Source organism: Coregonus clupeaformis, chromosome 1 (assembly GCF_020615455.1).
Source record: "Coregonus clupeaformis isolate EN_2021a chromosome 1, ASM2061545v1, whole genome shotgun sequence".
NCBI classification, from domain to species: domain Eukaryota; kingdom Metazoa; phylum Chordata; class Actinopteri; order Salmoniformes; family Salmonidae; genus Coregonus; species Coregonus clupeaformis.
The window spans coordinates 1,215,983-1,242,534 of record NC_059192.1 but is presented as its reverse complement, the minus strand read 5'-3'; the positions used below and the strand labels follow the sequence as shown (position 1 = coordinate 1,242,534).

The 26,552-nt window shown below is 42.1% G+C and overlaps 1 protein-coding gene across 2 annotated transcripts in view; it reads left to right on the top strand.

The window, feature by feature from the left end:
- The window catches only part of LOC121568297 (inhibitor of nuclear factor kappa-B kinase subunit alpha), a 28,537-nt gene extending 7,977 nt beyond the window's left edge, over positions 1–20,560 (top strand). The window contains exons 3-21 of one of the 2 annotated variants that reach the window (XM_041878854.2): positions 502–619; positions 4,031–4,100; positions 4,380–4,468; positions 4,572–4,661; positions 4,770–4,894; positions 4,976–5,083; positions 6,974–7,109; positions 7,309–7,509; positions 16,277–16,379; positions 18,013–18,136; positions 18,376–18,527; positions 18,616–18,677; positions 18,812–18,921; positions 19,024–19,073; positions 19,184–19,292; positions 19,415–19,562; positions 19,914–20,005; positions 20,153–20,252; positions 20,355–20,560. In XM_041878854.2, coding sequence (XP_041734788.1) covers positions 502–619; positions 4,031–4,100; positions 4,380–4,468; positions 4,572–4,661; positions 4,770–4,894; positions 4,976–5,083; positions 6,974–7,109; positions 7,309–7,509; positions 16,277–16,379; positions 18,013–18,136; positions 18,376–18,527; positions 18,616–18,677; positions 18,812–18,921; positions 19,024–19,073; positions 19,184–19,292; positions 19,415–19,562; positions 19,914–20,005; positions 20,153–20,252; positions 20,355–20,393 — 2,026 coding nt within the window. In that variant the 3' untranslated portion in view covers positions 20,394–20,560. Of the gene's footprint in view, positions 1–501; positions 620–4,030; positions 4,101–4,379; positions 4,469–4,571; positions 4,662–4,769; positions 4,895–4,975; positions 5,084–6,973; positions 7,110–7,308; positions 7,510–16,276; positions 16,380–18,012; positions 18,137–18,375; positions 18,528–18,615; positions 18,678–18,811; positions 18,922–19,023; positions 19,074–19,183; positions 19,293–19,414; positions 19,563–19,913; positions 20,006–20,152; positions 20,253–20,354 lie in introns of those variants that run through there. The other variant, XM_041878859.2, reaches the window with a different exon arrangement.
- The last annotated feature ends 5,992 nt before the right edge of the window (positions 20,561–26,552 follow it).

The window sequence follows — 26,552 nt, the reverse complement described above, 5'->3', positions numbered from 1 at the left end:
TTTACCTTAAAGGTTTTAAAAAATCCATTATTTTTATGAAAACAACATTTTTTTCAAGACATTATCCAATAGTTTGACAACACTGTTTGAAAGCTTTTAAATGATATCAAACCCAACCCTTTATCTTTTCCAGTGATGAAGACATAGATGTCTCATGGTATGGTGGGGTATGCAAAATGGGTCAATTTTGAGCACCTTTGTCTCCAAAATGTCACTTTCTGACAACGTCTTCCATGGGCAAACATGTATGGAAAGTTTTGTTTAAATCTAAAGGGAAGCTGTCAAAAGGTGATTGAATTCAAATGGATTTACCCCATAGAAGCATAAACACACAGGGATCCCATAGATAGAGCATACGGTAGCTATAGATAATATTTTACTGCTCTTGACTGTCACCTTACATCTGTCCTTTTCTCCTGTCTCCTACTTCCTTGTCTTGTTGTCTCTTACCCTTCTGTCTCCTCGACTCCTGACTCCTATCTTGTCTCCTTGCCTCTTCAGGTTGAGCCATGATAATGTGGTCAGAGCCAGGGAGGTTCCAGAAGAGATGAGTTCTATAGCTCTCAATGACCTGCCACTACTGGCCATGGAGTATTGCTCTAGAGGAGACCTACGCAAGGTACACACGCGTGCGCGCGCACACACACACACACTTGCAGTGACGCCATGTGTACAGTACCTTCAGAAAGTATTCACACCCCTTGATTTTTTCCACATGGATTAAATTGAGATTGTGTCACTGATCTGCACACAATACCCCATAATGTCAAAGTGGAATTATGTTTTTAGAAATGTTTACAAATTAATAAAAAATGAAAGCTGAATAGTCTTGAGTCAATAAGTTTTCAACCCTTTTCTTATGGCAAGCCTAAATAAGTTTCGTAGTAAAAATGTGTTTAACAAGTCACATAATACAATTGAAGTCGGAAGTTTACATACACCTTAGCCAAATACATTTAAACTCAGTTTTTCACAATTCCTGACATTTAATCCTAGTAAAAATTCCCTGTCAGAATAATAGTAGAGAGAATGATTTATTTCAGCTTTTATTTCTTTCATCACATTCCCAGTGGGTCAGAAGTTTACATACACTCAATTAGTATTTGGTAGCTTTGCCTTTAAATTGTTTAACTTGGGTCAAACGTTTCGGGTAGCTTTCCACAAGCTTCCCACAATAAGTTGGGTGAATTTTGGCCCATTCCTCCTGACAGAGCTGGTGTAACTGAGTCAGGTTTATAGGCCTCCTTGCTCGCACACGCTTTTTCAGTTCTGCTCACACATTTTCTATAGGATTGAGGTCAGGGATTTGTGATGGTCACTCCAATACCTTGACTTTGTTGTCCTTAAGCCATTTTGCCACAACTTTGGAAGAATGCTTGGGGTCATTGTCCATTTGGAAGACCCATTTGCGACCAAGCTTTAACTTCCTGACTGATGTCTTGAGATGTTGCGTCAATATATCTACATAATTTTCCTTCCTCATGATACCATCTATTTTGTGAAGTGCACCAGGCCCTCCTGCAGCAAAGCACCCCCACAGCATGATGCTGCCACCCCTGTGCTTCACAGTTGGGATGGTGTTCTTCGGCTTGCAAGCTCCCCTTTTTTCCTCCAAACATAACGATGGACATTATGGCCAAACAGTTATATTTTTGTTTCATCAGACCAGAGGACATTTCTCCAAAAAGTACGATCTTTGTCCCCATGTGCAGTTGCAAACCGTAGTCTGGCTTTTTTATGCCGGTTTTGGAGCAGTGGCTTCTTCCTTGCTGAGCGGCCTTTCAGGTTATATCGATATTGGACTCGTTTTACTGTGGATATAGATACTTTTGTACCTGTTTCCTCCAGCATCTTCACAAGGTCCTTTGCTGTTGTTCTTGGATTGATTTGCACTTTTCGCACCAAAGTACGTTCATCTATAGGAGACATAACGCGTCTACGTCCTGAGCGGTATGACGGCTGCGTGGTCCCATGGTGTTTATACTTGCGTACTATTGTTTGTACAGGCGTTTGGAAATTGCTCCCAAGGATGAACCAGACTTGTGGAGGTCTTGTCTGATTTCTTTTGATTTTCCCATGATGTCAAGCAAAGAGGCACTGAGTTTGAAGGTAGGCCTTGAAATACATCCACAGGTACACCTCCAATTGACTCAAATGATGTCAATTAGCCTATCAGATGCTTCTAAAGCCATGACATCATTTTCTGGAATTTTCCAAGCTGTTTAAAGGCACAGTCAACTTAGTATATGTAAACTTCTGACCTACAGGAATTGTGATACAGTGATTTATAAGTGAAATAATCTGTCTGTAAACAATTGTTGGAAAAATGACTTGTGTCATGCACAAAGTAGATTGCCAAAACTATAGTTTGTTAACAAGAAATTTGTGGAGTGGTTGAATAACTAGTTTTAATGACTCCAACCTAAGTGTATGTAAACTTCCGACTTCAACTGTATGTTGCATGGACTCGCTCTGTGTGCAATAACATACTACCCCATCGCTGTACCTCACACATACAATTATCTGTAAGGTCCCTCAGTCGAGCAGTGAATTTCAAGCACAGATTCAACCACAAAAACCAGGGAGTTTTTCCAATGCCTCACAAAGAAGTGCACCTGTTGGTAGATGGGTAAAAAAAAAGCAGACATTAAATATCCCTTTGAGCTTAACGCAGTTATTAATTACACTTTGGATGGTCTATCAATACACCCAGTCATTACAAACATACAGGCGCCATTCCTAACTCAGTTGGCAGAGAGGAAGGAAACCGCTTAGGGATTTCCCCATGAGGCCAATGGTGATTTTTAAATGAGTTACAGAGTTTAATGGCTGTGATAGGAGATAACTGAGGATGGCTCAACAACATTGTAGTTACTCAACAATACTATAAAAAAGTGTGAAAAGAAGGACACCTGTACAGAATAAAAATATTCCATAATATACATCCTGTTTTCAATAAGGCTCTAAAGTAATACTGCAAGAAATGTTGTCCTGAATACAAAGCGTTATGTTTGGGGCAAACACAACACATCACTGAGTACCACTCTTCATATTTTCAAGAATGGTGGTGGCTGCATCATGTTATATGGGTATGCTTTTCATCGGCAAGGACCAGGGAGGTTTTTTGGCGGATAAAAATAAAGGGAATTTAGCTAAGCACAGGCAACATTCTTGAGGAAAACTTGGTTCAGTCTGCTTTTCAACAGACACTGGGACACATTCACTTTTCAGCAGGACAATTACCTAAAACACAATGCCAAATATACACTGGAGTTGCGATGTTCCTGAGTGGCCTAGTTAAAGTTTTGACTTAAATCGGCTTGAAATCTATTGCAAGACTTGAAAATGGCTGTCTAGCAATGAACAACAACCAACTTGACAAAGCTTGAATAATTTTTATAAGAATAATGGGTAAATATTGTACATTCCAGGTGTGCAAAGCTCTTAGAGACATACATTTACATTGAAGTCATTTAGCAGACGCTCTTATCCAGAGCGACTTACAGTTAGTGAATACATTATTTTATTTTTTACTGGCCCCCCGTGGGAATCGAACCCACAACCCTGGCGTTGCAAACGCCATGCTCTATCAACTGAGCTACATCCCTGCCGGCCATTCCCTCCCCTACCCTGGACGACGCTGGGCCAATTGTGCGCCGCCCATGAGTCTCCCGGTCGCGGCCGGCTGCGACAGAGCCTGGATTCGAACCAGGATCTCTAGTGGCACAGTTAGACCACTGCGCCACTCAGGAGTACATACCTAGAAAGACTCACAGCTGTAATCACTGCCAAACGTGATTCTAACATGTATTGACTCAGGGGGTCTACTCAAGATATATTAGTGTTTTATTTTCCTTTAATTAATTTAAAAAAATATATATATATATATATATATTTCCTCCACTTTGACAGTAGAGTATTTTGTGTAGATATTTTACCAAAAATGACATTTAAATCCATTTTAATCCCACTTTGTTACACAACAAAATGAATGAATTGTATGTGACTGTGTTTTTCCTGATCCCTGTAGCTGCTGAACAAGCCAGAGAACTGCTGTGGACTGAAGGAGAGTCAAGTCCTGTCTCTACTCAGCCATGTTGGTAAGCTAGCCCCTTATAGTGAAATATACTTGTTCATTCTAGAGGTTGCTTTCCAGGGGTGTATTCATTAGTGTACACCAAAGCAAAATGCTTTGCAACGAGAAACATTTTGTAACAAACAAGTGTTGCTTATTGGGCAAAGGTATATTAGTCCCTCTCGGTTTCAGCCCATTTGCTTCTGTTTGGTTCCAGTTTGAGGCTGGTAAATTGATACTTTGCAAGCACCATGTTTGGGAGTTTCTTTGCATTTGAGGTAATGTAACATTATTGCACACACAGGGTCTGGTATCCAGTACCTCCATGAGAATAAGATCATCCACAGGGACCTGAAGCCAGAGAACATCGTACTGCAGGAGATCAGTGGGAAGGTGAGTGCACACACACAAACAGGTATTTGGAAACTCAAATAAGTATTGGTGCTGTCCATCTCTCCTCCCCATCTTTCCCTCTTTCCATTTCTCTCTCGTCTAGTTGGTCCATAAGATTATAGATCTGGGTTACGCTAAGGACTTGGACCAGGGCAGTCTCTGTACCTCCTTCGTCGGAACTCTGCAGTACCTGGTGAGACCAAAGCTTTTTTATATACTGACAATATATGCAGCTGAACCTATTTCCAATGGGAATCGTGTATGTGTGTGTGCGTGCGTGCTACGTGCATGCGCATGTTAGGCTCCAGAGCTGTTTGAGAATAAGCCCTATACCGTGTCAGTGGACTACTGGAGTTTTGGGACCATGATCTTTGAGTGTACCTGTGGCTTCCGCCCCTTCCTACACAACATGCAGCCAGTTCAGTGGTGAGTGAGTGTCTGTCTGTCAACAATAGAAGGCAAATAATTGTATGTTCTTGTAGAACCAGTAAAGGTGTGTGTGTGTAGGACCAGTAAAGTGCGCAACAAAGGTCCCAAGGACATCATGGCTGTAGAGGATATGAATGGAGAAGTGAGATTCTCTACACACCTACCCTACCCCAACAATCTGAGCAGGTACACATGCACACACATATCAATCATAGTGGTCCTGTATGGTTCAGTTGGCAGAGCATGGCGCTTGCAACGCCAGGATTGTGGGTTTGATTCTTGAGGCCACCCATGCATAAAATGTATGCGCGCATGACTAAGTCGCTTTGGATAAAAGCGTCTGCTAAATGGAATGTACAGTATATTATTGTATTATACAGTGGGGAAAAAAAGTATTTAGTCAGCCACCAATTGTGCAAGTTATCCCACTTAAAAAGATGAGAGAGGCCTGTAATTTTCATCATAGGTTCACGTCAACTATGACAGGCAAAATGAGATTTTTTTTCTCCAGAAAATCACATTGTAGGATTTTTAATGAATTTATTTGCAAATTATGGTGGAAAATAAGTATTTGGTCAATAACAAAAGTTTCTCAATATTTTGTTATATACCCTTTGTTGGCAATGACACAGGTCAAACGTTTTCTGTAAGTCTTCACAAGGTTTTCACACGCTGTTGCTGGTATTTTGGCCCATTCCTCCATGCAGATCTCCTCTAGAGCAGTGATGTTTTGGGGCTGTCGCTGGGCAACATGGACTTTCAACTCCCTCCAAAGATTTTCTATGGGGTTGAGATCTGGCCACTCCAGGACCTTGAAATGCTTCTTACGAAGCCGCTCCTTCGTTGCCCGGGCGGTGTGTTTGGGTTCATTGTCATGCTGAAAGACCCAGCCACGTTTCATCTTCAATGCCCTTGCTGATGGAAGGAGGTTTTCACTCAAAATCTCACGATACATGGCCCCATTCATTCTTTCCTTTACACGGATCAGTCGTCCTGGTCCCTTTGCAGAAAAACAGCCCCAAAGCATGATGTTTCCACCCCCATGCTTCACAGTAGGTATGGTGTTCTTTGGATGCAACTCAGCATTCTTTGTCCTCCAAACACGACGAGTTGAGTTTTTACCAAAAAGTTCTATTTTGGTTTCATCTGAACATATGACATTCTCCCAATCCTCTTCTGGATCATCCAAATGCACTCTAGCAAACTTCAGACGGGCCTGGACATGTACTGGCTTAAGCAGGGGGACACGTCTGGCAGTGCAGGATTTGAGTCCCTGGCGGCGTAGTGTGATACTGATGGTAGGCTTTGTTACTTTGGTCCCAGCTCTCTGCAGGTCATTCACTAGGTCCCCCCGTGTGGTTCTGGGATTTTTGCTCACCGTTCTTGTGATCATTTTGACCCCACGGGGTGAGATCTTGCGTGGAGCCCCAGATCGAGGGAGATTATCAGTGGTCTTGTATGTCTTCCATTTCCTAATAATTGCTCCCACAGTTGATTTCTTCAAACCAAGCTGCTTACCTATTACAGATTCAGTCTTCCCAGCCTGGTGCAGGTCTACAATTTTGTTTCTGGTGTCCTTTGACAGCTCTTTGGTCTTGGCCATAGTGGAGTTTGGAGTGTGACTGTTTGAGGTTGTGGACAGGTCTTTTATACTGATAACAAGTTCAAACAGGTGCCATTAATACAGGTAACGAGTGGAGGACAGAGGAGCCTCTTAAAGAAGTTGTTACAGGTCTGTGAGAGCCAGAAATCTTGCTTGTTTGTAGGTGACCAAATACTTATTTTCCACCATAATTTGCAAATAAATTCATAAAAAATCCTACAATGTGATTTTATGGATTTTTTTTCCTCAATTTGTCTGTCATAGTTGACGTGTACCTATGATGAAAATTACAGGCCTCTCATCTTTTTAAGTGGGAGAACTTGCACAATTGGTGGCTGACTAAATACTTTTTTCCCCCACTGTATTAGCAGCAGTTTTCGGAACTTTTAAAATTTAATTTAGTTTTTGCTCAATGTGTTAGCTTTTTTATGTGAGGAAAATGTTACACTTTGTCGTCGTGTGTCTGTGTTTAGGCCCCTGTTAGAGCCGGTGGAATCTCTGCTACAGATGCTGTTGCTGTGGGACCCTGCAACAAGAGGAGGAGGGACAGACCGTGACACACACACACCCTGCTGCTACACTGCCCTACAGAACATACTCAACATGAAGGTACACACACACTACAAAGCTTGAAAGCAACTTAGCAAGTGTTTGCGTAGCTTGGAAATTTAGTGTGAATGCAAGGGACTGTTCAATCTTATTCATTGGATAGCAACATGAGCCTCTGGAGGGGATTTCCTTTTCAATTGATGTGACTAGTGGTCTTGTCAAACAATTCCATATAATTATGCATATGTGTGCATTCCAGGTGATGCATGTGTTGGACATGACGTCAGCCCAGCTCCACTCCTTCGTCCTGGGCAGTGAGGAGGGGTTACACTCCCTGCAGCAGCGTGTGGAGACACACACCCACACACACATCCCTCCGCTCAGCCAGGAGCTGCTTTTGGAGACTGGAGTCTCCCTGGACCCCCGTAGACCACCAGCACACTGCCTCCCTGATGGACCGGTACAAGCGCGCGCGCACACATCAGACTTGGGTTCAAATACTATTTAGGGTATTTCAATTACATTTTAGTCATTTAGCAGACGCTGTTATTCAGAGCAAATTACAATTAGTGCATTCATCTTAAGATAGCTAGGTGGGACAAACATACATCTCAGTCATAGGAAGTTAAAAAAAAAAAATCAAACATTTGGAAGTAAGTAGTGGAGTATCGGAATGTATTTGGAAATACTTAAATGCACAGTATTTATTTGAAACATGTAGGTATTTTAAATAATGTCTTTGGAAATTGTAAAAAAGCAAGTGAAGTTTAGTCTGTTGCTGTAGGTTGAATGCAGCAGGTAATCATTCTTAAAGTATTGAGTTTAGATACTGTACCAATTCTGGGGTCAATTTGACTAATGGTTTATGTTAAGATTTGTGGAAATTTTTTTTGTGGAAATTTTTTTTGCTTTAGTGTATTGCAGTGGCGGTCGGTGACGTTTAAGATGATGGAGGACAATTATTTTTTTTTATGAGCATGGCCTTATTTCTATTACAGCATACTGGATGACTGTCATTTATATTCCATTCACCCAGCTCAATGTAACATCGATAGGTTTAGGCCACTACATGATACTTGAACTTTCCCTATACCCATCAAGATGTTGCTACAACTTAGCCTATGAATGAAAGTTTACAACGTAGGTGCACAGGTCAAGAGAAATTTGAGTAATCAAGGTGACAGTGACACATTCAATACCGCCTTGCACCCTCTCGCCTGCATCTAGCTAATCTAGGGTGTAATCATTAGTCCAACAGTTACAAACGAGAGTTTCTATTGGACAAATTAATTTATGTTTATCCCCGTTTCATTCCATTTGCTTCCGTTTTAAGAAACGTTTTTCAACAGAATTGGCGGAATGAATACACCCCTGATCACACACAAACAGTTCACTTTCATAGCAGCCACATACAAACAGCATGATCATTTTGCTCGTTGTATAATTCCTTCTCGCATCTACGCGCTCTCATCCTCTCACCTTTTCCTTTCGCTTGTAGACTACAGTGCACAACACATCAGCTGTCTGTGACCAGGCGAAAAAACCTTTCCAAGGCAAACCTTCATATTGTAACTGCTAACCGCTACACACAGCCTACATTGTTGTCACCATATTAGCTAACGTCATAGTCAAAATAGCTACTAGAACTAAGGTGTTAGTAAACTCGCTACAATAATGCAGTACAGTGCACAGTCAGCAAGCAGTTTAGCAGCTTATCTTGACTTGGAAGAGTTCCAGTTTTTTATTTTATTTATTTATTTATTTCACCTTTATTTAACCAGGTAAACCAGTTGAGAACAAGTTCTCATTTACAACTGCGACCTGGCCAAGATAAAGCAAAGCAGTGCGATAAAAACAACAACACAGAGTTACATATGGGGTAAAACAAAACAAAAACAAAAAAAAAAATACAACAGAAATACAATTAATATACAGTGTGCAAATTTAGCAAGTTATGGAGGTAAGGCAATAAAATAGGCTATAGTGCAAAATAATTACAATTTATTATTAACACTGGAATGATGTGCAAGAGATGATGTGCAAATAGAGATACTGGGGTACAGATGAGCAAAATAAATAACAATATAGGGATGAGGTAGTTGGGCGGGCTAATTTCAGATGGGCTAATGTACCTATAGATGCAAGTTAGCACATATGCTAACAAATCTTCTCACGAACCATAAGTCACATTGACTCAATTAATTAGCCTCTAATTACTGGATACTGGATAGCTATGGCTATCCAGTGTTGGATAGCCATAGCCAGCTAGCTAACACAACATACCTCTCTGTTTGAGTAGGCTAAACTAGCTAGCTGCATTCACTAGCTAAGTAAAAGTGAAAAAAAATATGAAATATAGCTAGCTCTCGCTTCTCCTTCATTTAAGAAATTAATTTGTTCAAAACTGTTCAACTTTGTCTCTCTCTCTTTGAGTCAACTACTCGCTACATTTTTATGTACTGCAGTGCTAACTAGCTGTAGCGTATACTTTCAGTACTAGATTCATTCTCTGATCCTTTAATTGGGTAGACAGTGTCAATTCATGCGGCAAGAACTCTGATAGGTTGGAGGACGTCCTCTGGGAAGTTGTTATAATTATTGCGTAAGTCTATGGAAGGGGGTGAGAATCATGAGCCTCCCAGGTTTTGTATTGAAGTCAATGAACCCAGATGAGGACGGAAACTAGCTGTCCTCCGGCTACACCATGGTGCTACCCTACAGAGTGCTGTTGAGACTATTGTAGACCTTCATTGCACAACAGTGTTTTAATCAATTATTTGGTGACGTGAATATATTTAGTATAGTTTTGTCTAAAAAAATATATTTTTTTTTTTCAATGTTTCACTATTTTTATTTTTATGAAATTCACTGAGGAGGATGGTCCTCCCCTTCCTCTGAGGAGCCTCCACTGGTGTATTGGTATATTGCGGTCATTTTTTTATTCTGAGACTGTGTACACTGAAGTGTGTACACCATTAGTTAAGGCAATTAATTAGAGGCTAATTAATTGAGTCAATGTGACTTATGGTTCGTGAGAAGATTTGTTAGCATATGTGCTAACTTGCATCTATAGGTACAGTGCGGCCATATTTGAATGCAGCTAAAAAGAAAATATCCAAACCATTAAAGACTAATGTAATGAGTGTAAATACAAAACCTGGAGTGAATCTGACATACGGTTCAGGATTGCAGATGATATTGAGCATTAGCTTTACATATGCAAAGGATGAGACGTTAATAGTTTCCTTGTTTTTTGAGATATCAATACCAAATTAATTGTGGTTCATTTTAGGGACGTCCATGATATCGATGACACATTTCAAGTTGATAGTCCACTGTGGAGTGGATTTACAGTGGACTAAATGGACACATAAAATGATATTTTGCCATTTTTTGACCAATCCCTTAGCTTTTCTCAAACTAAGTTTGGGCCTACATTTCAAATGTGGTGTCATTTGGTCCTATGGTTCATGAGAAGAAGATGTAAGTATTTATAGTATATTTTGGCATGTATGCTAATATGCATGTAATGGTATAGTGTGGCCATGTTACTTTCTCAATAACACATTTTTCCATGAGAAGATTTTGTATGATTATCATTAGTGCTACGTAGTCAAAAAAGGGAACCGTTAATAGTTATTATATAAAAGATATCAATGCCAAACTTAACATGGTTCATCATGGTAATGTCTTTAATTACCAATGTCCCCCCCCCCCCGAGCACAAACTTGAATGTTGTGAAAATTTTGTGCGACTTCCGGCGCATTTACTTTCAACATTGAGGCTGTAGCCGCTTTAAGTTAGTTTTTAACAGTGGCCAAGTAGTATACTGTGGCTATTTTATCATAATGTAGGCCTACCAGAGTGGCCTACCATCAAAAACAATGGAGAAAAATGCATTCCATTACATTTTTACATAGAAATAGCTGTTCTATCATTCAACCTACGGTAGCAGCAAATGTGTAGTGTTCAATGTAGGCCTACATTCCATGAGACTTTGGAAAAAAACATGCAGGGCTAGACATTAACCTGTTTAGCCACTTGTCCTTCAGACAAGGTGGTGAGTGAAAATGTTGTTTGATGCAAGAAACCACTACAAAATAAATAAATAATTATTCCCATACCATTATTACAGAGAATCAGACACATTATGCTACCCTCTGCCTATTGGCTACTTAGCTTATTCAAGACCGTCTCAAAATACAACACTGCCTCTTTAAGACATAAAAAAGCTCTTTACCTGACTTGAGATTCAAAGATGGCTAGAAATGCCACATTTTATGCTCTTGTAGGAAGCAACCACTCCCCCCCCCATTATTTATAGCTATAACTGGGCTAATAACTCACTAACTAGCAAAGAATATGAACAAATGTGCACAGGTGGCTACATGCAGCTCTCGCTTTGATCTCAAAACAAGCGCATCTACTTGCCACCGCTCATGCTATAAACACAGTCCAGTTCAAAGTGAATGGCACAGATCCATATGGCAATGGCTATTTGCATATAGGCCTACTGCAGCTCTGATTGGTTATGGCGCACCGGTCTGTGTAGAGTACGGGCCTGTCAATGCAATAGAATCATACTCCAATTCGCTCTATCTACAAGAAAATCTCTTGCACAGTTTTGCATACTAAGTCTTCCATAGTTCGTTTTGTTTTGGTACAGTGAGGGAAAAAAGTATTTGATCCCCTGCTGAATTGGTACGTTTGCCCACTGACAAAGAAATGATCAGTCTATAATTTGAATGGTAGGTTTATTTGAACAGTGAGAGACAGAATAACAACAAAGAAATCCAGAAAAACGCATGTCAGAAATGTTATAAATTGATTTGCATTTTAATGAGGGAAATAAGTATTTGACCCCCTCTCAATCAGAAAAATGTCTGGCTCCCAGGTGTCTTTTATACAGGTAAAGAGCTGAGATTAGGAGCACACTCTTAAAGGGAGTGCTCCTAATCTCAGTTTGTTACCTGTATAACAGACACCTGTCCACAGAAGAAATCAATCAATCAGATTCTAAACTCTCCACCATGGCCAAGATCAAAGAGCTCTCCAAGGATGTCAGGGACAAGATTGTAGACCTACACAAGGCTGGAATGGGCTACAAGACCATCGCCAAGCAGCTTGGTGAGAAGGTGACAACAGTTGGAGCGATTATTTGCAAATGGAAGAAACACAAAATAACTGTCAATCTCCCTCGGCCTGGGGCTCCATGCAAGATCTCACCTCGTGGAGTTGCAATGATCATGAGAACGGTGAGGAATCAGCCCAGAACTACACGGGATGCTCTTGTCAATGATCTCAAGGCAGCTGGGACAATAGTCACCAAGAAAACAATTGGTAACACACTACGCCGTGAAGCACTGAAATCCTGCAGCACCTGCAAGGTCCCCCTGCTCAAGAAAGCACATATACAGGCCCGTCTGAAGTTTACCAATGAACATCTGAATGATTCAGGGGAGAACTGGGTGAAAGTGTTGTGTTCAGATGAGACCAAAATGGAGCTCTTTGGCATCAACTCAACTCGCCGTGTTTGGAGGAGGAGGAATGCTGCCTATGACCCCAAGAACACCATCCCCACCATCGAACATGGAGGTGGAAACATTATGCTTTGGGGGTGTTTTTCTGCTAAGGGGACAGGACAACTTCACCATATCAAAGGGACGATGGACGGGGCCATGTACCGTCAAATCTTGGGTGAGAACCTCTTTCCCTCAGCCAGGGCATTGAAAATGGGTCGTGGATGTGTATTCCAGCATGACAATGACCCAAAACACACGGCCAAGGCAACAAAGGAGTGGCTCAAGAAGAAGCACATTAAGGTCCTGGAGTGGCCTAGCCAGTCTCCAGACCTTAATCCCATAGAAAATATGTGGCGGGAGCTGAAGGTTCGAGTTGCCAAACGTCAGCCTCGAAACCTTAATGACTTGGAGAAGATCTGCAAAGAGGTGTGGGACAAAATCTCTCCTGAGATGTGTGCAAACCTGGTGGCCAACTACAAGAAATGTCTGACCTCTGTGATTGCCAACAAGGGTTTTGCCACCAAGTACTAAGTCATGTTTTGCAGAGGGGTCAGATACTTATTTCCCTAATTAAAATGCAAATCAATTTATAAAATTTTTGACATGCGTTTTTCTGGATTTTTTTGTTGTTATTCTGTCTCTCACTGTTCAAATAAACCTACCATTAAAATTATAGACTGATCATTTCTTTGTCAGTGGGCAAACGTACAAAATCAGCAGGGGATCAAATACTTTTTTCCCTCACTGTATGTTACATTGAAAGTGGCTAATATTGCGTTGATTTAAGCACAATTCCCACAGTAGAGTGAAACGTTGATGGTGTTAACTAAAGGGGAAAACTCTAGAAAGTTGAGTGAAGTTCAATCTCATGTTTCTTTCTCTGTGGGAGCTGATATTTCTTCTGCGTGGCAGTCGGAGGGGAGCTGCGCGCCCGCAGCTTAGAGGGAACAATGTTAATGACCCTAAAAAGTTTCAAGTTGACAGGCCCCTAATAACAAATAATCAAATACACGTATTTGAACCCAGGTCTGACACACACACTAGGGTTGGGCGATATTACGATAGCATCGTCTATCAACGATGACTGACAGTCATCATCGATGATGACTACATTGTGATGTGACAGACGATGGTTTAGCCTATTTAGACTTGACTGGCACCGCACTGTAAAAAACTGAGTCTTGCATTCCGAGTAATTTGCCTATTCTTATTTGCTATAGCCTATTTCAATAAATGTTATCAAATCAAATGTTATTTGTCACATGCGCCGAATACAACAGGTGTAGACCTTACCGTGAAATGCTTACTTACGAGCCCTTAACTAACAATGCAGTTCAAGAAATATAAATGTATTTAGTAAATAAATATAAAATAAAAAGTAACACAATAAAATATCAATAATGAGGGTACCGTGTCAATGTGCGGGGGTACAGGTTAGTCGAGGTAATTTGTACATGTAGGTAGGGGTAAAGTGACTATGCATAAATAATAAACAGCGAGTAGCAGCAGTGTAAAAACAAAGGGGGGTCAATGTAAATAGTCCGGGTGGCCATTTGATTAATTGTTCAGCAGTCTTATGGCATGGGGGTAGAAGCTGTTAAGGACCTAGACTTGGACCTAGACTTGGCGCTCCGGTACCGCTTGCCATGCGGTAGCAGAGAGAAGTCTATGACTTGGGTGACTGGAGTCCTTGACAATTTTGGGCCTTCCTCTGACACCGCCTAGTATATAGGTCCTGGATGGCAGGAAGCTTGGCCCCAGTGATGTACTGGGCCGTATGCACTACCCTCTGTAGCGTCTTGCGGTCGGGTGCCGAGCAGTTGCCATACCAGGCGGTGATGCAACCGGTCAGGATTCTATCGATAGTGCAGCTGTAGAACTTTTTGAGCATCTGGGGACCCATGCCAAATCTTTTCAGTCTCATGAGGGGGAAAAGGTGTTGTCGTGCCCTCCACAACTGTCTTGGTGTGTTTGGACCATGATAGTTTGTTGGTGATGTGAACACAAAGGAACTTGAAACTCTTGACCCGCTCCACTACAGCCCGTCGATGTGAATGGGGGCGTGTTCGGCCCTCCTTTTCCAATAGTCCATGATCAGCTCCTTTGTCTTGCTCACGTTGAGGGAGAGGTTGTTGTCCTGGCACCACACTGCCAGGTCTCTGACCTCCTCCCTATAGGCTGTGTCATCGTTGTCGGTGATCAGGCCTACCATTGTTGTGTCGTCTGCAAACTTAATGATGGTGTTGGAGTTGTGCTTGGCCACGCAGTCGTGGGTGAACAGGGAGTACAGGAGGGGTCTAAGCACGCACCCCTGAGGGGCCTGCGTGTTGAGGATCAGCGTGGCAGATGTGTTGTTGCCTACCCTTACCACCTGGGGGCGGCCCGTCAGGAAGTCCAGGATCCAGTTGCAGAGGGAGGTGTTTAGTCCCAGGGTCCTTAGCTTAGCGGGCACTATGGTGTTGAACTCTGAGCTGTAGTCACTGAAAAGCATTCTCACATAGGTGTTCCTTTTGTCCAGGTGGGAAAGGGCAGTGTGGAGTGCAATAGAGATTGCATCATCTGTGGATCTGTTGGGGTGGTATGCGAATTGGAGTGGGTCTAGGGTTTCTGGGATGATGGTGTTGATGTGAGCCATGACCAGCCTTTCAAAGCACTTCATGGCTACCGGCGTGAGTGCTACGGGGCAGTAGTCATTTAGGCAGGTTACCTTCGCTTTCTTGGGCACAGGGACTATGGTGGTCTGCTTGAAACATGTAGGTATCACAGACTCGGTCAGGGAGAGGTTGAAAATGTCAGTGAAGACACTTGCTATACTGTTATAGAGTATAGCCTACAGATCACGAGAGGAATGTAGGCCAGACTGAGCAGAGAATTCCACCAAAGCAGCGCAAAATGTCCAGTCAGAAAATATTGTTTCTCTCTCTGTTGGATTCATGGGCATTATGCCCCATTCATATTGTGACTGATTTAATTACGCCATACAACATCATCACCAGTGTTGGGATTAGTTACATATTACTCGTTACATTTATCAAAAGTAACACGTTACTTTACAATATTTGTGTGGAAAGTAACGCATTATGTTACATTCATTAAATAAATCTCAGAATCTTAGCGTATGTTTGACTGTTGGAGGGAGCAAGGCGAGCCGTGCACGCTCTACCAAAGATGGGCTACTTACTAACTCAGGTTTGATCACTAGTTTCTCCTTTCATCTGTGGCGCTGCTTTCTGTGCTAATCTACAAGTACTGCGCTATATATGGGCTGCTTAATTAGCCATATACACTGAGTGTACAAAATATATGCTCTTTTCATGACATAGACTGACCAGGTGAAAGCTAGCATCCCTTATTGATGTCAAACCTCTTCTGCTCCTCCACCAGAAAGGAATATTAGAAAAGATTTGCCATTGCCTCTGTCCAGGCTTTCAAAGACATTGTCTTTCATCATTTGATTTCGCGCTATAGCCCAACTGAAGTTTTAGCGGATGAACAAAATAAATAATTTGGGGGGGACAATAGGGGCGATAGCATCGTATATCACAATGTTTTATGGGTATATAATCAGGAGAAAGGTTGACATCACCCAACCATAACACATATATACACACACACACACACACACACACACACACACATCAAATCTCTCTCATTCACTCACTCACACATACACAAACACACTGACATGTTTTCATTTCTCTCTAGCGAGGCTGGGACAGCGCCATAGTCTACATGTATGATAAGAGTCTGACTAAATACTCTGGACCTTTCACTGCCCGACCCCTGCCTGACAGCGTCAACTTCATAGGTAGGCATCACAACTACACAACCGCATAGGTAGGCATCACAACTACACAATCCCATAGGTAGGTATCAAAACTACACAACCCTCTAGGTAGGGCTGGGCGATTATGGCCAAAATATCATATCACAGTATTTTTCTAATTTTTGACGGTATGACGGTATTTTATGTTTTTGAATAATAAAAATTCTAAATTTGCTTTATGAGTAGTGTGTGACCCTAGGGTGGCAACACATACATTCTAAGTGATTTCAATGGGTCTTTCTCCATTTTGATTGTTTTATACTGTTCAATTAAACACATTTTCTGCATTTTAATATATTTTTTCCTGCACTCATTTGAGATCATTTCCACACTGCCATGTAGGGCTGCACGATATTGGCAAAATAATCTAGGCCTAATTTTTTTACCAAATGTTGCAGTTGAGATTTGACTTGCGATTTTAGATTAAAACACTTGGGTGAACTGTTGAAATAATAGTGGACACTTTGAATACAGTGTTTGACATGACAACGAATGAAAATGCCAGGGAGGAGTTATTGTGACACGGTAGGAACCAAAGTGGTGGTCAATGTTTCCTATGGGACCCTATAATCTTTGGCTACATTAAATGTTTTCTCTGAGCTACTTCATGTAGCTAACATATTCCTGCTTTGCCTAATCCTCTTTGGTTTAGAAGATACTATTGTACAAACAACATGCTGATTTAGGCCTCCATCACTGGTATCAGGCTATATTAGCTAGCTATGTTTGCTCTGACTCAGTACATTTATTAGCTAGCCAGCAAACTAGCTATTAGCTTTAGCAGCTAACATGATTTAGGCACAACTTACTTAGAACAGACAAACTAGCTGTTTGCAGATGTAAGAAACACAAACTAATAGTGTAATTATAGAACACTTGTGGATTTATATTAAGACGCAAAGTGGAAACAGCATCGTTGTCATCAACATTGTTGCATGTGCTGCATTGGTCGAGCAACAACAAATGCTCTCCTTGAGTGATAGGGGGCGGGGCTTGGTCTGTGTAGAAAGCGGCTTGGAGAGCGAGAGCGGAGAGAGATGACTCAAGTAGCGAAGTAAATTATAAAAATGAACGTTACACATGGCGTATCACATTTAACAAACCAAACATTCAAATACCGTTATAGAAGATAAAGTAAAAACCCAAACCGGTCCGTGCATCAATACCTGTATATCGTAAAATACGGTATACCGCCCAGCCCTACCTCTAGTTAGGCTTCCCAACTACACAAACCCATAGGTAGGCCTCACAACTACACAATCCCATAGGTAGGCATCACAACTACACAACCCCATTGGTAGGCACAACCTAACAACTCCATAGGCTTAAAAATCTGCCAAGACTATCACTATATGCTCTTCTCAATGTGAGTATTCCTTGATGCAGGGTTAAAATTGGGAAAAGCTAATAGCAAGTCTGGACAGAATTCAATTATGTTAACCTCATCCCCAGGCTATTGACAAAGCGCAGATAAGTGTCTGGGAACGAGATTACAATTCTATTGAAGTTTATGTCTGTAAGCAGGAAGTCGCCCAGCTATGTATGATGATGATGTCATATTGCTGCTGTGTCTAAATGTGAACTGTTCCTCACTCTGTGTGTGTGTGTCTGTCAGTGAGGGAGACGAAGACCCAGCTACCTCTTACTGCTCTAAGGAAGGTGTGGGGAGAGGCGGTTAGCTACATCTGTGGTCTGAGAGAAGATTACAGCAGACTGTACCAGGGACAGAGAGCTGCCATGTAGGCGCACACTGTCAAATAGACTCACTCACACACACACACACACACACACACACACACACACACACACACACACAGGCATGGCACAGACACACACACACACACACAAAAACACAGGCACATGTACACATCCACAAAAACACAGGTGCGGAACAGACACACACTCACACACAGGCATGGCACAAACACACACACTCTTGCCTTTCTGCCCTCACTCTCAACCTTGTGTGTGCATGTAGGTTAAGTCTGCTGCGCTACAACACCAACCTGACACGGTATAAGAACGTGTTGTTTAGCCAGTCTCAGCAGCTCAGAGCCAAACTGGCCTTCTTCACCACCAGCATACAGCAAGACCTACAGCACTACGACCAGCAGAGAGACACTGGCATCTGTAAGCTGTGTGTGTGTGTGTGTGTGCGCCAGTGTGTTTGTGTTGTGTGTGGTACTGACTGTTTTCTGAACTCTGACCAAACCTGTAGCCTCTGAGAAGATGCTGAAAGCATGGCAGGACAATGAACAGAAAGCTGCTGCTTTTACACAGGTACTGTACTATACTATAGTATTGTATGACAGCTGTCTACTCTACTACAGCTTCTGCTAGCATGTATTGGACTGTGTGAAGCGTTTGATGGCATAGCTTTGGTGTCTGTGTGCGTGCATCCGTGTGTGTGTTAGGTATCAGAGGTGGGCTATCTGGATGAGGAGATAGTGTGTCTCCACTCTGAGATCGTGGAGCTGCAGAGGAGTCCGTTCGCCAGGAAACAAGCTGACATCATGGAACAACTGTAGGTGTCTCACATAATTCTCCAGCTTTTAAACTATTTCCATGAAAATGGACAAAGTATCGTTTTGTAAAGTGTACCATCTAAATCGGTGTGAGGTTTCAGGGAGGAGAAGGCCATTGAACTTTACAAGCAGCTGAAGGCCAAATGCAAGAGTGAGTAGAACCACTTCAGCACAATACTGATCTAATATAGGCTGGTAGAGGTGTGTCTGTGTGAGAGGGTGGATTCTCATTAGATATACTGGTTTTGTGTGTGTGCGCAGGTCCAGACCCCCCTCATGGCTACAGTGACAGTTCAGAGATGGTGAAGACCATCGTCCAGACGGTCCAGAACCAGGACCGAATCCTCAGAGACCTGTACACACACCTCAGGTACACACATGCCTCAAGTACACATGCACACACCTGTACACCTACACCCTTCTCTCTTTCTCCCTCTCCCTCCCTCTAGTAAGCCAACACCCTTCTCTCTTTCTCTCTCTCCCTCGCTCTAGTAAGATCTTGGAGTGTAAGCGTCGTATTGTAGCGTTGTTTCCTAAGCTGGAGGGGGCAGTGGAAAGCATCAAGGCAACGGAGGCTGCAGTCATGACTATGCAGATGAAGAGACAGAGAGAGTTCTGGCACCTGCTCAAGATTGCCTGTGTAAATAAACGCACACACACAAAAAGCCTGTTTGTAGGCACACAGCCCAACAAACACCAGCATTACAAAGTGTTCTTACTTGTGGTCAGACTCGCTCAGTGGAACAGACTTAAACTAGCGCCTTTTTTCAATGCTGAATTTAATGTCATTGAGAAAACCGAAAGGTGTCATAATATATTTTTTTCCAAAAACATTTAAAAGTAATCGGTGAAGTAATCAAATAGATTTTCAAAAGTAACTGGAATCTGATTACACGTTTTTTGCTGGTAACGTAACTGATTAGTTTGTTTTTTTTGTAATCCGACTACATCTCTGGTCTTTACTATTTTAATTTTTATTTTGTGTGTGTAGGCCCAGAATGGCAGTCACAGCTCTCTGACTCCCAGCTCAGACACCTCTAGTCCCCCTCCTCTCACCATGAACCCACTAGGACACACACACAGGTAAGACCATAGAATTGGGAATTAGAATACTAAGTAACTAACGTTTTAGTAATTGAATAGGATCTATATGGCTTCAACCACCCTCTACAGTTCTACCAAAGAGTAACAAATTACTAAATAACACATTGGCACCATTCATGCTCTCAGTGAGTCAGTACGCCACCTACTGGATGAGAACCAGCGTTACCTGAGTCAGCTGACCTCTCTACTGCAGGAGACCTCACAGGACAAAACATGCAGTATCATGGTGCGTCCACGAGACTTGGGGGGGGGGGGGTCTGTGTGTGTCTTTCTATGTGTGTGTGTCCTGTGTGTATACTGACTGACCCCTTGCCTATCTCTGATGCAGGACCAGGACTGGAGCTGGACTCAGTATGGATCTGTGTAGACCCAACCCTAGAGACTCTAGGCACACACACAGTAGTGATGCGTGGGTTGACTCATAATCCGCAGTCCCTGCGGTTATATCTGTAGGGTTGGCGGGTTTAGGGTCATGAAATATTGTGTGGATGAAGGTGGGTGCCGTGCGGGTTGAATAAAGAGAAAATACATTAAAAAATCCATAAATGTATAATTTTTGTGCAAGTTATATCTGTAGGCTACATTGAGGTTTTTTTTCCATTATTTTGAGGCTATCTGGCATTAGTGCATAAGCCTAAGCTTTAGGGCCTAACTGTATGCGTGCCAAATAGCCTACTCGCCTATTGCCAAATGCTTTTGGGAATGGGCAGAAAAGGTGTCGTTTTCACAGCTTTCTATTACTGATTTTGCACACAAAAAAGATTTCCCTATTTATTTATTTTTTTTAATTGCATTTTCTCCATGATCCCTAAATGTATTTTCTCCGCGAAAGAAGCAGAGATGACAGAACTTTACCGACATCAACTAGATTGAAGCATTCATTTAATTCTATCGATTTATGACATTCTGAGCAAGAGTTTATTTAGTGACAGAAGAGAAGGTGCATGTATCCAATTATAGACAAGTTGACTAACAAATAGCCTACCAAAATGTTGGAAATTATAAGCAGAATTATGTAAAAAGGAAACCTGCACCCCCTGTCAAATCTCTGACTGTAGTATACAGCGCATTTTTGCAATATTTGCGTTTTAGGGTCGGGTGCGGGTCTCAGATTTTCACTTTATCACTTTATCACATATAGTCGTGCGGTTGCCGATGAGTTATTAGCAATTGCGGGCAGGTGTGGGTGAACAAACAGCTGACCCGCACACCACTAACACACACACACACACAGTAGCCTACATATATCACTTCTCTGGACTGGTGTTTGTATCATGAGATGACTCTTTGCTGAAGAATGTGTAAACATTGAGAACGAAGTAACAATGTTTAGTAACTCAAACCTGGAGCACTGGCCATTTACCAGATCAAGTGTTTTTTTTAATAAAATGGTATGTACATCAATATATTAATGATATACATTACATGTATACAGGCTTATAAGCAGATTTTATTTATGTCTATTGTTACTATGGATCAGTGAGTAGAATAATCATGTTGGGATTGTCGACTGGTTTCCCAGACCAAGAATAGGCGTACACTGGGTCTGGGGAAACCATCCCTGATTGTAAAAAAAATTCTGATAGTTGAATGTATCAAGGTGTGAAATGATATTGGCAATATATGAATTGTCATTTGAACATGAATAAAGTCTCAAGTCAAGACCAATCGTTTTGTTTTTCATCTTCTCAATCTGCTTAGCTACAGAGCAAAATACACTGCTCAAAAAAATAAAGGGAACACTAAAATAACACATCCTAGATCTGAATGAATGAAATAATCTTATTAAATACTTTTTTCTTTACATAGTTGAATGTGCTGACAACAAAATCACACAAAAATTATCAATGGAAATCAAATATATCAACCCATGGAGGTCTGGATTTGGAGTCACCCTCAAAATTAAAGTGGAAAACCCCACTACAGGCTGATCCAACTTTGATGTAATGTCCTTAAAACAAGTCAAAATGAGGCTCAGTAGTGTGTGTGGCCTCCACGTGCCTGTATGACCTCCCTACAACGCCTGGGCATGCTCCTGATGAGGTGGCGGATGGTCTCCTGAGGGATCTCCTCCCAGACCTGGACTAAAGCATCCGCCAACTCCTGGACAGTCTGTGGTGCAACGTGGCGTTGGTGGATGGAGCGAGACATGATGTCCCAGATGTGCTCAATTGGATTCAGGTCTGGGGAACGGGCGGGCCAGTCCATAGCATCAGTGCCTTCCTCTTGCAGGAACTGTTGACACACTCCAGCCACATGAGGTCTAGCATTGTCTTGCATTAGGAGGAACCCAGGGCCAACCGCACCAGCATATGGTCTCACAAGGGGTCTGAGGATCTCATCTCGGTACCTAATGGCAGTCAGGCTACCTCTGGCGAGCACATGGAGGGCTGTGCGGCCCCCCAAAGAAATGCCACCCCACACCATGACTGACCCACCGCCAAACCGGTCATGCTGGAGGATGTTGCAGGCAGCAGAACGTTCTCCACGGCGTCTCCAGACTCTGTCACGTCTGTCACACGTGCTCAGTGTGAACCTGCTTTCATCTGTGAAGAGCACAGGGCGCCAGTGGCGAATTTGCAAATCTTGGTGTTCTCTGGCAAATGCCAAACGTCCTGCACAGTGTTGGGCTGTAAGCACAACCCCCACCTGTGGACGTCGGGCCCTCATACCACCCTCATGGAGTCTGTTTCTGACCGTTTGAGCAGACACATGCACATTTGTGGCCTGCTGGAGGTCATTTTGCAGGGCTCTGGCAGTGCGCCTCCTGCTCCTCCTTGCACAAAGGCGGAGGTAGCAGTCCTGCTGCTGCTTGGTTGTTGCCCTCCTACGGCCTCCTCCACGTCTCCTGATGTACTGGCCTGTCTCCTGGTAGCGCCTCCATGCTCTGGACACTACGCTGACAGACACAGCAAACCTTCTTGCCAGAGCTCGCATTGATGTGCCATCCTGGATGAGCTGCACTACCTGAGCCACTTGTGTGGGTTGTAGACGCCGTCTCATGCTACCACTAGAGTGAAAGCACCGCCAGCATTCAAAAGTGACCAAAACATCAGCCAGGAAGCATAGGAACAGGCCCTTTTCACGATGACGTCATCTAACTTCCGCCTTTCCGCGTAGCAGGTTAACTTCACTTCCGTTCGCCCGTAACCTGAGACTTCTCTTCTGAGGTACGTTTAAGTTAAATTAGTAAAGTTAAGAGTAATAATGTTTACGTATATGCAATGGTTTGTAACTTGCTAACGTTATTGTTAATTCATAATTGTTCACTGCCTTAGTTACTTAAAAGTGGGCTAACGTTAGCTAACAACAACTTAGTACCAGATACCGATAACGTTAAAGGTAGCGTTACATTGCTGCCTGGCTGTAATGTAACAAGTTTACTTAGCTAGCTATCTAACCCTTTGTTAGGCAGTTAGTTTATTCATGAATGTATAGTAACTCACCTATTCAAATACTGTTGTGCATGATAGCTAGATAAATATTGATTCCTGGTCAAAGCTGAATGTTAATTTAGCTGTTTCTTTTCTCCCGGTGTCTGTATCGCAACAGTATCCCATCCAACACCGAAGCATGGCACAATCTTCGAGAAGATGCTATTGCAGTGTACCATTTTGTTCAAACAACAAACAGAAATTCCCGTATCTTCCCGTAAAAATCTCCTCAGCTCAGCAGGGAGGACACTCTTAAGACCCAGGCCATCGCCCGGCTGAGGATTTTAGTCGAGAGGGCCATACGGAGGGTGAAGGAGTACCATATCTGGGATGGGCTTGTTCCTCTTTCCACAGTGGGTTCAGTGAATCAGCTGTGGGCCATCTGCTGCCTCATGTCGAACTATCAGGGACCTCTTGACATTAAAGGAGACAAACCAGTCTGATGTTTTTGTCAACTGGAAGTTGTATATTTCCTGAGTAAGCTAGATGGGCTGTAAATAGAAGTACTTTTATATTACTGTATTGTATGTACAAAAAAATGTAAATATGGAATTAACTTTGTTGGTAATTTAATTGATCTAATGTTATACTGTATGTTTTTGTTAAGGGTAATAACTTTTTCATAGCTATTAATGAACCTAATGTGATATATTGTAAAAATATCCAACTATTAACCATGTTATGTGCTTATGTGTCATGGCACTGATGGAACTATTAAATATATGTTTGCAAGCAACTGCTTCCAATCCTTTTTGATTTTGGTAAGAGCATTTACAACATCGCAATCCTTTTCAAAATTTGTATTTCAATACATAGATATACAGTATATAACACAATGAAGTTCATTTGCAGTTAAAGAAAAACATGTCGACATTTACATCACAATCCTTTTCAAAATGTGTGTTTCAGTACATAGGAGATATACAGTATATGACAAGTTAATTTGCAGTTAAAGAAAAAAATGTCAAAGGTTCACCTTCCACATTTACCTTAACACTATTTACACATAAAATTCTGCCTTATGTTTTATAACTTAAGAAGACATCCATGTAGATGTTATAATAGAAATGATCAAGCTTCTGTCGCATTGAGTGGATAATCTCCTCATCCCTAAAGATTCTCTCAACTGTGAAGTCAGTGCGGGTATCTGTAATGAAGTCACACCACTGAAGTCCGCTTAAGGCGAGTTGGCCTTGAACCTGATAGTAGTATTTGTGGCTCTTCTTAAGGCAGGCCTGGCCTTTAACTGTGATCAGGTGTTTAACTTGGGTAACATTTTCAACATCGCAACTCTTAACCTCAGCAAGACCAAATGGTGGTGCTTCTGTTGGGCAGAAGACTTTAGCATCCGGGCTGGCTGCAAGGTGAGGTGAATCAGGGTGGATGATGACCCCGCATTGTTTCAGAGAGACATCACAAAAATCAGAATATTGCCTCAGTATCTCAGGTTCCAGATCCAACCCTCTTCTCATAGCAGCTGTCTGAGGAGTTCCTCTCAGAATGCGGGTTGCCAAAGCCTTGGCAGACAACTCCCCACGAACATGGCATATTTCACGGAATCTGCTGGCTGTCAGTCGGGGTTTGCGTACCTGGCTCCACAGCTGGCATTCTGACTGCATTCTTGTTTCTGCTTCAATAGCAGCAGACATCTCCTCTGACACAATCAGGCTATCCAAATGACATTGTTGTATGTAGTTGGGCTCAAAATCAATGGGAAATTTAAAGTTGTAACCTTCAATAGGCAACTGAGGAAACTCACTGGCACCAGGGTGTTTAATAATATATCTACTTAATTCTAGAGGGCACTGGTAAGAAAGCACAGACCCAAATGGCACAGGGCCAAATTTAGAGTCCACCAAATTAAGGCCCTCAAGCCCGTGCAGCAATTTGCAAATCCCTGGTTGTGGACGGATGTCTTTCAGTTTCTCAGCACTGGCCATGACGTGAGGGATCCGGAATAGGCCCTGGCATGAAAGTGAGATATGTCAAGTTTAGATTTCATTAAATGCCACCTTATCTTTTTCACTAAAAAAGACAACCACACTCATCCAGTCTCGTACATGCTTCTAATACAAATAAAAAATATCCACTGAAAGTCTATATAAAAAGTAACAAATAATAATCACTTTTATGTTTGTATTATTTTAGAAATGCACTAAAGTCTTTGTGCTCTAGTACAGGCGGGGGCTCATTCAGACTCACCATCATAGGCTCGGTACAGTGTGCACTTCACACCAGCTCTGACACTTGTTTTTTTCTTAGCCGCTGGTTTACACACCGCCATATCATTGGTGGCCTCTGGTACAATTCCCCTGTGATATAATAATGATGAACAATACATTGTCAAAAGTCAATACAAACTGCAAAGTTCTGCATCAGTGTAACAAATAATGTCTGACCTGTGTCCTAGGCCGGTGCCAGGTCTGCAGTGCGCTGGTGCATGACAGAGGCAATGGCACTGTCTTAAAGCCCATGGTAACATAGTGAGCACTTTGAAAAAGAAGTGCTACTATGTGATTACATAGTGCTTTCCCAGCAGAGCAGGAACATGACATGTGATTGAGTACCACAGGAACCTCTGCAGAGTCTAGTGTAACCTGTTCATAGAGACATAACAATTAGTGCTGTACTTACAAAACATTTTTTTCTGCGTTTCATTATAAACTACTGTACACAATTTTCAAAACCCAATTTCTTTTTTTAATTAAGAAAAATTGGCTGTTCTGAAACCTTTGACAAGTAGTGCCAACACTTATCGAAAATTTGAACATTTTGAGTTATCACAGAATCTTTCCCAGTCTTTATTGCCGTCAACAACCCACATCGGTTTGTTAGAATTTCGTTGTGTATTAAGTTTAATGATACAAAATCAGAGCTCAGACTGAGAAACAAACTGATCCACAGTGGAACATTGTGGAATCATTCTTATTAAATCTGCAACCGCAGCAAAACACAACAAAAAGAAAACTTATCTATCTTAACCTATCTTATCATAATGTTAGAGAACTGTTTATCTGAGAAACCTGAAGCCGATGAGCCTCCTCATTTTTCTTCATGGACCTGTAACATCGCCCTCTCACTGTCACCTCACC